We start from the raw sequence: 11,315 nt of genomic DNA on the forward strand, positions 1-11,315 counted from the left end.
CAAAGTGCATTTGGTTTGTGTGACTTCCTCGACTCACCAGCACATCCTTCACCGCCTCGGCAGCGATGCTCGCCGTCTTCAGGCCTTCGTTGGCGTCCTCCACCTTCTCCTGGATCTCCGGCAGCAGCGCCTTCAGCTCCTCCATCTCCTTCCTTTCCTCCGGCAAAGCTTCCGGACCCTCGGCTTTGTCGAGAAGCTCCTTCAATTTCTCTGAAAGACGCAAAGTGGAATCATTAAAATCGAATGTAAACATGAAAAAAAAAGCAGCTGAAGTGAAGAGTCAGCCCTCACCCAGCCGGCTCCTGATGACGGAGACGGAGTGGTTGAAGGACTCGATGGCCTCGCTGTACTGCTGGTTCAGGCTGTAGGTCAGGCCCAGCTGGTAGTGGGTCTCGGCGAGCAGGCGGCTGTCCGGGTCCAAGTGATTCACCTGCAGCTTCAGACACTCCTGGAAGTCCTCCAGTGCTTGGGAGTAATTTCCTGAAGAGAAGAGGCAGAAATTTAACACCCAGTATGTTTAAAATCAGACAGTTTTAGGTGGAAAATGTTGTCAGAGAGCGTCGCTGCACTCTGATTTGTTACAGGCAGATGTTTGCAGTGAGGAAGCTCGAGAAAGCCTTCTGTCCACTTAACGCATTTCCTATTATGGGGCGATAACCTATGACCAGAAACATATTTAGAGATTATGTTGCTGTGTATCCTACAGCTGTTGTCTGTAAAGCTGCATCTTTAAAAGGAGACTGGTATTGTGTTAACTTATTTACGCTGCCCCCCAGTGGCCAAAACGAAAATCTGCCTTTGGAGGTTTGACAAGTGTATTTTTAAAGTTGTTTTTTTTTTTCTCCTTGTACCAAACTCCTGATCACTTTGGTTGTGTTAGAATGAACCAATTCCATCTCAAGCTGCCTTCACGGGTTTGTAGGAGACAGAACAGGGTGATGATATTACAAAAACACGGGGTGCTTCGTTACGCCAACTTGTGTCCTTCACATCTCTGTTCCAACCAGCAAGAAGAAGGTGAAGACGACACATGACAGAAGAGCAGAAGCTGATCAATGTTTCCGTCCTCACTGCACAGCTGTATCACCAGTATAACCCATCTCCCCTCCCTCCAAGCTCCTCCCAAAGCTTCATCGAGGTGCATTTAATCAGAAGATCCAAGATGGCAGACGAGAAACGAAGGAGCATCCAACTACCTGATTCTGCAGAAACTTCTCCCAGCTTCAGGTGAGTCTGAGCCGCCATCAGCTGGTCCTCCTTCGTCTCCTTCCTTATTAGAAAAAGAAAAAGAAAAAAGTTAGAGCTCCATGTGCACAAACTTCAGACCCCAAACATCTTGGCCCGTCAGGGTTCGATACCTTTTATAGATGACTTTAGCTACTTCCAGCATCTCCCAGGCCAGCTGCAGGTTCCCCACCTCCTCCTCCTCCTCATCACTGTCCTGAAAACACAGATTTAAAAACAGACACTTAAATCACAGCACAGTCGTTGTGAAGAGGACTTGAGCTGATTGTTCCGTACCTTCTCCGCGGTGCCGACTCCTTCACCTTCAGCGTCGCCCTCCATTTCCATGTCTTCACCCTCCTCCGTCTCCTCCGTCTCCTCATCGTCTGTCAAGCAAATTCCACGTGTTTAGATAAACAGTCACTCAGAAAACCATTTGTTAAAGGAGAGAAGGGAGGAAGGAAAGGTCACCTTCTGCCTCCTCTGGCTGGTCTTCTGATTCTTCCTTTTTATCTGCAGATTCCTCCTCCGCAGCTGGTTCCTCCTTCTCGGCTGGTTTCTCCTCCTCCTCCTCCTCCTTCTTGTCTTCACTTTCTGCAGGTTTGCTTCCACTCGCCTCGCTGCTCTTCTCCTCCTCTCCCTCTACTTTCTCGGTTTTCTGTTCATCAGCTGCCTCCATCTTCTCCGCGTCCTCGCTCTGCTGCTTCTCCTCCTCGTTCTTCTTCTCCGCCATGGCGTCGTACACCTGAACCCTCAGCTCGTCTCTGGTCTTCTCTGTATGGAAGGACGAGCTGCATCAACAACCTGCCTTTTAGAAGGAACCGAAGCCAAGCGGAACATCACAGCTTCCTCACCGTCGATGCTTTCCGTGCCCTCAACGTTGGAGTCTTTGGGTTTGCCTTCGTCCACCTCGTCGTCCTCCTCCGGCACGCCTTCCAGAGCGTTCCCCAGCACCGAGTTCTCCATCCTACAACAATTCACAATAATTAACACAAGGCCACAACAGACAGATCTGAACGGTAGGTTTTTATAAACTACTGCCTACCGCGCCAGATCCAGCAGTGCTTTGCCGCACCAGAAGAACGCCTCTCCGCACTCGTCTGCCGTGTCGCCGTACTTCTTAGCTCTGAAATAAAGATTTTCATAAAAGCATGCCTCGTTGGTTCCCCTTCAGAGGAAGTTATTGCAGTTTTAAAACAGCAGCTGCAAGCAGTTTACATGTTTTGCATAAAACTACTAAAGTACAAGTTATGCCTATTTGTTTTTCAAGGTTTAGTTTTCATATTTTAAAATGCTTTCATTAGTTTATTATCTGGGACTACAGAGCCTTGCTGGCTACCTTTTAAATAATCTTTATCAGGTCTTTTAGCCAGTTCTAAATGCAGAACAAAAGTTTGGATGCTGCTGCTTTAAATCCCTGAAAATGGCCTTGAAGAGGATGAGAGAAGCAGATATTTTTAATGTGTACTCGTCTATTCGGCGCATCTTTAGTGTTTTATCATTTCATGGTTGTAGTATTAATAACATTGATCATTTAATTCTACTAAAATCTGTGTGTAATATTGCATGATCTATTTTTATGACATGTCATGAATATATGAAAAACAAAATCACAGAAGCAAATATAATGATGGCAGTTATTTAGGAAAACCAAACTCATATACTGCACTCATGACACATGCATATATAGTCGTATAGTTTGAATAAGGATGTTCAGCCATTCTGCAAACCTTAACATTCAAATCACAAGATGTACGAGGAAAATAAAAGCGTGTACGGGGGCTGAATGCTAACAAAACCCGTGAATGTGGTGATTGCAGCTCATGACAGGAGGAGACAAGCAGGTGGTTGAGGAGACCAGGATTTAGTTTTGTAGGAAAATTTCAACCACAACGCGATTCTCGTGTGTTAATGATGATACCTTAAATGAAGGTAGCTGTAAAACTGACACTCTAGTCCTTTTAAAGCTCCTAGCTCAGCAAGAGCAAAGAGAAAATTGTAATTATGGAAACCTGCGGTCAAATATTTAGGCCATAAAAATCACTGGACATGGCAGAGAAACTGTGCAGGACAGAAAATCTGCTACAAACAACAGCCCAAGTAATATCACTCCTTTACAATAGATCTGCAAGTGGACTGAAGATCACTGAATCTCTGTTTCTGATGCGCCGCTCGGTGTGGAAGCAAGTCTGTAGCTTCCTTTGTACTTTTCTAATTCAATTTTTACACTTTTTTTTTGTTGCAAATACCAGCATATTTGGCACCTTTTCCTATGTCTTCAACGGCATAGTTTGCATATCTGCTCATTCTGTTCCCCTTTTCTCAAACGTATAATAAGATAGAGATAAAGTAGTTCAGTATTCTTTTTCTTTTTTGTCTTGTTCAGTTGTTTTGCAGGTGTTGTCCTAACATCCTGGGGTGTGTGCATCACTTGTAAAGCAGTTTGATTTCAATAAAAAGTGCAATAAAGTTAGATTTTTTTTTTTTAAAGTGCATTAATCTGCACACCTGTTATAAATCAGCGTGCACAGGCCCCCACTTAAACCTCTTCACATCTTATTTTCCTGGTTATTAACATCATAATTCACTATTTTTTTTCCTTTGTGCTCTTTTTATTTTCATGAAATAAACTATTTAAACATGTGGACGCCTGTGTGAAGTCACTAAACCCCCCCTGGTAAATGAGGCCTTCCTGCTTCATTGTACCAGCAGCTTAACTGAAGCTCTAATTGAATTAATTAATGGATAATTAAAGTCAATGAGCTGCAGCCGTGTGCTGCTGCCGGCGGTGCGTTCACGGACTCACAGCATGCCGCAGGCGTCCTGCAGGGCGGCCACCGCCTCCACCACCTTCCCCATCACCAGGTGCTTCTTGCCGGTTCCGATGAGCTTGTTGGCCTCGTCCATGTTCGCTAAAGAGGAAAATAACTGGACGGAAAGAGATAGTTTTCTCTCAGTCTTAAACTTCTTAAATAAAAGAGTTTATGTCGGTTAAAGTCCAAAAGAACCCCCAAGGCGTGTGAAGAATCGTACCGTGTGTGAGGTTCGGAGCCCGGTGACGCTGCCTCAGTTCGTGCCTCGCGCTGCTCAGACTGCCTGCTTTGTTGTTTCAATTTGGCGCGAATATTTCAAGTGTTTCCGGTCAACTTCCGGGTTTGTGGCTCGGCGCGGGAGAATTCTTTAAAGGGCCAGAGCGACCACAGCTTCTACTACCACTGCTGATACAATTAGAAATATATGTTATCAATAAAGGGGTAAACCAGGGTAAGATGCCCCCTGAATAAGAACCCTATTACCCCTCCTGACAAGTAGATCATGTCAGTTTTCATTTCAGGTCTTTTCAGAATCAGAAACGGATTTATTGCCAGGTATAGTTCACACAATACGAGGAATTTGTTCTGTTGGGTCGGTGCAACAATAAATATAGAGTAAGGTGCGATGTACAAGACAGAAATATAAAAAAAGCTAAAAAACAAAAGTGACTACAAATAAAATGAACTGTAATAGTGCAAAGCAGAAGCAAAAACATATCATGGAGTGATGAATTAAAGTTAAATTTAAATAAGAACCATAAAACTGTCGTATTATTGACAAGAATATTGGTATTTACATTTAGACAGATTATCAGAAGGAGTGCAGATTGAAGGTGTGGAGGTGCAACATGACTGATAACAGCGTGAAGGTGACGATACTAATCCTTAAATAGCACTGAAATCATTTTACTGGTTAGTTTTGACAGGACAAAACACACCTCTGTGGTTTTTATGAGAATATACAAAAACAAACGTTTCTTTATTGTTGACATGAGAGTCATGTGGAGGGTTGTTTATTAATTTGGACAAAAAAAACCCACAAAATCAAATTGAAAACATCTGTAAATATCAGAAGCACACAACAAAGTGTGTGATCTTACCACCAGGTACTACTTTAAACACTACTACTACTATAAATACTACTTTTACTATGTTTAATGCTACAACTACTACTTTGAATATTATTTTGGTTAAAAATCTAGAAATTTCGGTGTAAAAAGCAAAAGGTAAAATCTAACGCTAAAGATATAAATACAGATTAAAGATTAGTTGATAAAGCAGTTCTTTCTTTGGGTAAAGGTAAGATCCTCCTCTTATGAGGATGCCTGTGATGTTGTTTTTTTGTTTGAATGAGCTACAGGTGTTCTAGATGTTCTACCTGTGGACAACGTGGACGTGTAATGTTCTGTTTTTGATGGAAATAAATAAACGGATTATTTCGTCTTGGTCCTCAGTGTGAGAAACCTCCTGTGGTTCAGTGCGGCTGTGTAGTGCCGTTTGAAATAGCCGCTACACTTTCGTTAAGGTGACCAGATCAGAGCTGCTGATTTAGTCTGAATGAGTAGACAGCCTGTCATGTAGGAGGTTCGTTATGTCATAATCAAGCCCGACGCAGAGGGACACACCGGAGACTTAGAGGTTGAAATACTGATATCAGGAGAAGTGACACCAACAGATCCCTCTCACACCTTCAGTCTCATATCCTCCTTCAGTGGGAACCACATCCAGATTTATGGGTAAAAGGGAAACAAAGATAAGTCGGCCCCTGGATATAATCTGGCCTTGAGAGGTGCAGGTGCTTGTCCTCCTACAATGAGGTCAAAAATCTGTAGAAGTTACAGATCTACGAGCACTACATTTACCTAAAGAGGTCAATCAGGGTTCAATATCTTCTCTAAAAGAGTAACTCCACATAAGGAAAGTCATTATTCCTTCACAATGATTAATAACATGATGAATAAAGTGGACATAAGGGGGGAAAAAACAGACTTTAGTACAATTTACAACCTAATACTGAGTTATTTCACAATGTCATGCCCCTATCCTGTACTATATATGTATTAAAGTTGTTCAGTGCAGGGTTAACTGTTAAAACACGCTTGGTGAAACCATGGTGGTGGTATGAGTGTGAGTGTGTTTTCCTCTGTGTGTCAGCATAAGTGCATCCCGCTGTCATCTCCTGCTGTGAGGGATGAGGATCGTCCAGCTCCCCTCTGAGCTCCTCCTGCTGACTCCACGTGTTGCCGCCACGTCGAGACGAGTCTGGACCTGGCACCCAATCAGCCTCACACCGGGACAATCCCGCTCAACGCCCCTCATGCTGACACCAGATATGGATTTAACAGATATAATTCCCAGTGACACCACACTGCACGCCAGGGTTTACTGAGGAACAGATTTCATATGATGAGCAGAAATTAGGGCTGCAACTAATGATTATTTCATTGTCAATTCATGTGTTGATTATTTTCTCAATTAACCGATGAGTTTTTTGGTCTGTGAAATGTCAGAACATTGGGGGAAATATTCCCCAAATGTGAGGCTGATGTCTTGTTTTGTCCACAGCCCAAAGATATTCAGTTTACCGTCATAGAGGAGTGAAAAAAAAATAATTTAAGGAGCTGGAATGAGAGTATTCGTACTTATTTTCCCTTTAAAAAATTATCTATTATAAATGTAGTTAAGGATTGATTTAACAGTCAACAAGTTATCAGTGAAAGTAGTTGAGATGAGTTCACTGTAAGAAAAAAAACAGCATTGTAGGAAATGGGCTTGTTCAGTTTCCTAAATACTGTGTTTATTCATAAGCTTTTGCATTTAGTAAAGCGTTTCAGTGTTCAGGTTTACACAAGCTAACTGATTTACTTTATAAAGTCTAAGCTGAGCAAGTAAGAGGGGTCACACATCAGTGGGTTTCAAGCTACTTAGAAAATAAAAAGCAGTTTGTGCAGATTGATGATGTAAAGTCAGAATCATATAATATGAAGTGTGGAGTACCCCAGGGCTCTGTCCTGGGCCCTCACATAAGATTATTCTTCTTTCTGCTCCCTTTCATTGAGGAGTTAGGAACGTTTGTGTCATGTTTAATTGTTTTGTTTTAACTCAATGAATGAATAAAAGTTTAATTTAAAAAAACAAAATAAAGTCGTTCTTTAATGCCATTCAATGTAGAAACAGTTTGAACCGTACAGGTTTTTTTCTTTTTCTTCGTCAGGATGATGCAAGTTGCAATATGCCTCCAGATCTGCCTTCTCCTGCAAGGTGGCTCGGTGGTTAACACCGTTGCCTCACAGCTAGAAGGTCGCCACTTTCCGCCCCGGTGAGGACACCCGGGATCTTTCTGCGTGGAGTCTCCATGTTCTCCCCGTGCAGCGTGGGTTCTCTCCGGGTTCTCCGGCTTCCTCCAACAGTCCTGAGGTTAATTGGTGATTCTAAATTGTCCGTAGGTGTGAATGTGAGTGTGCTTGGTTGTCTGTCTCTAAGCGTAGCCCTGTGATAGACTGGTTACCTGTCCAGGTGAACCTGCCTTTGCCCTGAGTCAGCTGGGATAGACTCCAGCCCCCCCGCGACCCTAGTGAGGATTAAGAGGTGTATATAATGGATGGATGGATGGATGAATATGCCTTTTCCCAAATGGTGAATGTTCTGATCAACACATTGGGGACTGTTCAGCCTTTATGTGAAGCCTCTAACCAGATTATACGCCTGCAAACGGCACTGATTTATCAATATTGAATCAAAAGTACGACTATATTGAAACCGTTTTTTTTCCACCCACCATCTCATCTGTGGCTTTGTTTTCCTGCAGGCCTGAATGCGACCAGACCGATAGCTGCACGAGGGCCCTTCAAACATCCAGTTGCTTTGGAATCATTAGCAGGAGCAGATGCACTAATTATGGGCATATTGTGAGACGGGAGATGAACACAGGACGCCGTTTGATCGCCGGCCCACCGCGGTGCTTCTAACGGGGAGGTTATTGAATGCCCCCCTCTTATCTGGCCCTCGTCGCAGCGCCATGGCAACGGCGTGCAAAGACAGCAGAGAAAGGAGGCAGGATGGAGGGAAGCTGACAACAGACTCTGTCGGTCCAGGTTACACACACTGAGGTGGACGAATATGATCAGAAAAACATGTTGAGCTTGTTTTCCTGAGTAGTCCGTTTGTCTGTCAGGAGATGAACCACCAGAATTAGGCAATAAAATCTTAAAATTGCATGAGGATTTACATAAAAAGATCCTTTTGTTGAAGAGGTCCATCCTTAACTCATAGCTGCAATGCCACTTCCCTCACATTGTTTGTTCTCCTTTGAGAGAACATAAAGTTTTACTCAGGTGTACATTAGATTAGCCTCTTCACAGCGCACGTCCTGTATCTTAAACAAATATAATAACACCTCTGAGCGTGACATCAGCTCATACAGCCAATCATTAAACAGGAGGAGCCTTTACAACACTCCTGAATGACAGCAGACTGCCTGCAGACCCAATAGCTAACTATAAGGAAACAGGAGGTATTTTAACAAACAAGCCCAAGTAAAATGCACATTTCCTGTAAACTGCCACCAGCCTGAGAAAGCTCAGACAATGTGCGTGTTGTTCCTCGGCCTGGTCACAAAGCAAATATAGCAGTGGTGAGGAGTGAGGAGGAAATGAGACAGAAAAATGCCTTCGGCCGCCCACTAAATGAGCCCGAAATGTCGCAATAGGACGTTGGAGGAAAGTGAAAGAAGCACATGGTGGTCGAGAGCTGTTATGTGAACATATTCAGTCTACTCTGTATAAAAACAAAACCAGAATGATTTAGTTTCAGCAAAAAATATACAAGGATGAAGGTGTTTTGGGAGCTGCTGTTGCTGTTGCTCAAGGTCTTTTTATTTTGGATAATACATACTATGTAGACATACATTTTTCAATCTTTTCTTTTTCCCATTTTTTTCCCCATCCCACCACAATAACACAAAAGCCAGATAGTTCGAGAGCAAAGGTTCACAGATGTGCATCACAACATGGGTGCTCAAGCAAAATAAACAAACAATAAATAAACAAATAGACAGAGACTGAAGTAAAAATTAAAGTAAACCACATTTGAAAGTGTTTACATTCTTCAAATAAGTCAACAAAGGTTGCCAGACATCATAGAATTCTTGTATTGATCCCTTTGTAGAACAGCGAATCTTGTCTAATTGGATATCGTACGTGACCTATGTGACCCAGCCTTCTGTCCACTTTTGTAGGATCATTTTTCCAGCTAGGAGGGTACAGAAAGCCACCATATTAGCCTTTGTCTTATCTAAATGTACATTCCTTTCAGTCACTCCAGATGGACATGGTTCTACTGTAGTATTACATATTTTTGATAGAGCACTAAAGATGGATTCCCAGATGGTGTTTCGCTTTGGACATGTCCAACACATGTGTATTAAAGTGGCTGGTTTTTGTGGTATTGGTCACATGTGGGGTCAAGGTCAGTATTTATCTTGCTTAATTTTGCTTTGGACCAGTGAAGGCGGTGCACAGTTTTGAACTGAACCACGGGCAAATGACAGCAGACTGAAAATCCAGGAGAGGAGGTGTAGATCTCGCGCCAGGCCGTACCCATATCTGCAGCAGGTCTCCAAGGTGAACAGCCTCTGGCACGTTGGAACAAGGCAGGTGAGGGTAGTCGGCAAGTTGGATCCGTAACTTCAGGACAAGGATTGGAACCCCTCCCAACAAACTGCAACTTGGACAAGTACAAGAATCTACTTCAAGAGAAAGGTAGAGCAACAGAAGCCCTCCAATCAGACGTATTCAGTTCAGATCAGGTCCAGTGGATTTAAACTACAGCGGATGCATCGTCCTGTAGAACATACTTATTTTAAAGAGAAAGGTAAAGGATCGAGTCTGTCGTCAAAAATAAAAGTAGATGGACAAAGCATTGCAAAAATAGAAGTCTGGGACATGAAAGGTGGACTGACTGTTCCTGCTGTGGGGCCTTTACCTTTTCATAGCTGTTTTTAATTCTACAGAAGAGCAAACACTCCACTACTTTGAAATAATGTCATTTAGGCAAATAGATGATGAAAAAATTCTACATATTATCTAGCTGTTGCTGTTCTTAGCGTGGAAAATGTGTTTCCCTTTCTGGTTACTTCAATGGCAAAAGACAGAAATGCAGAACATGAGCCCATTTTAGACAGCGTTTTGTCTCGGCTAGATATTCTAGAGGGCTAAACAGCCTGGTAGAGACACGGCCGTTACGCCACACAAACTCTGTGATTATAAACAGAAATGCAGGGCTGTGCTGGCTCTGAGCAGGAACGAATTTGCAAATCATTGATAAATCACAGAAAGGCTGCAACAAAGAGGAGCGGCCGCAGTTGTAATCTCTAGATGTCATTTATTGTCTGTTCATGATGACAGCGGATCTGCTTCTGAACAAGGTTGAGTCATGTGATGACACCTCGTGACTCTGTGACCCCTGCATGACTGTTAGAGCTTTAGATTTGGGAACTGCCGGCCATGAGAAACCTGTTTTTTTTTTTTTCAAGATAAATAATTTTGTCTTATATGCCTCCAATCAGGCTGCACTGGTGATGAATTAAGTGTTGTTTCTCCTCATAACTTTTTAAGAGCAATAAAATAATGCAGCACTGTTAACTTTTGAAGTCTACACACCTGTATATCCTAGTTTGGGTACATTTCTGTGCATGTGCATCATCTTTATTGTTATCTTTATTCTACTTTTATGTTTCTTATCTTATCCTTTTTCTGTGTTTCATTTCATGAAGCTGCTATAGTGTGTAATTAAAGTTTATCTCATCATAAATACTGAGGTTACAGATTGTTAAACAACCTTCAAATACTTCCTGGAAGTCTGTTCTTCCTTCTCTCTCCTCATCCGGACTCTGGTTTCACAAGACCATAAGCATTCCCAGAAAAAATCTTGAGGAAAAGTGCAAAGTCATGCTGGGTAGTAAGATGTTGAGAGCGGAGGAGCTGAAGCGAGCTGGAGTTCACGTCGGCGGTGAAGTTATCGCGAGATGTGCGCGGTGCTATAAAATCCCCAGACGAGACTGACGACCGGCTACACTCCGATCCCCCCGAAGTCAGCGTGGTGACAGGAAGAGCTGAGGTAGGTGTGACTGAGTACTTGTGCTTTTATTTACCTGTATTACTCTTTAAACGAGCTTGTAGATATTCTGAGTCTATTAAAAGTGTATTTTCTTTCAAAGTGAAGTTTTTAGCCGAATTTCCAGCTCAACAAGTGTTTGTTTTTTTTCGCAAAACGAAATTT

At 42.7% G+C, this 11,315-nt stretch overlaps 2 protein-coding genes across 3 annotated transcripts in view; one reads left to right on the forward strand and one right to left on the reverse strand.

The window, feature by feature from the left end:
* LOC103363341 (histone-binding protein N1/N2) overlaps nt 1-4,334 on the reverse strand; it is a 5,713-nt gene extending 1,379 nt beyond the window's left edge. For both annotated transcript variants that reach the window (XM_008290179.1, XM_008290101.1), the window contains exons 1-10: nt 4,258-4,334; nt 4,031-4,152; nt 2,270-2,350; nt 2,079-2,191; nt 1,696-1,998; nt 1,522-1,610; nt 1,359-1,441; nt 1,197-1,270; nt 292-480; nt 38-210 (exon numbers count right to left, since the gene is read on the reverse strand). In XM_008290179.1, coding sequence (XP_008288401.1) covers nt 38-210; nt 292-480; nt 1,197-1,270; nt 1,359-1,441; nt 1,522-1,610; nt 1,696-1,998; nt 2,079-2,191; nt 2,270-2,350; nt 4,031-4,131 — 1,206 coding nt within the window. In that variant the 5' untranslated portion in view covers nt 4,132-4,152; nt 4,258-4,334. The remainder of the gene's footprint in view (nt 1-37; nt 211-291; nt 481-1,196; nt 1,271-1,358; nt 1,442-1,521; nt 1,611-1,695; nt 1,999-2,078; nt 2,192-2,269; nt 2,351-4,030; nt 4,153-4,257) is intronic.
* A 6,745-nt stretch (nt 4,335-11,079) lies between these two features.
* The window catches only part of prdx1 (peroxiredoxin 1), a 4,355-nt gene continuing 4,119 nt past the window's right edge, over nt 11,080-11,315 (forward strand). Inside the window, exon 1 of the mRNA XM_008290299.1 lies at nt 11,080-11,153. The gene's annotated coding sequence lies outside the window, so the exon portion shown is untranslated. The remainder of the gene's footprint in view (nt 11,154-11,315) is intronic.

The sequence above is a fragment of the Stegastes partitus genome, unplaced genomic scaffold (genome assembly GCF_000690725.1).
Source record: "Stegastes partitus isolate 25-593 unplaced genomic scaffold, Stegastes_partitus-1.0.2 Scaffold0, whole genome shotgun sequence".
In the NCBI taxonomy this organism is placed as follows: domain Eukaryota; kingdom Metazoa; phylum Chordata; class Actinopteri; family Pomacentridae; genus Stegastes; species Stegastes partitus.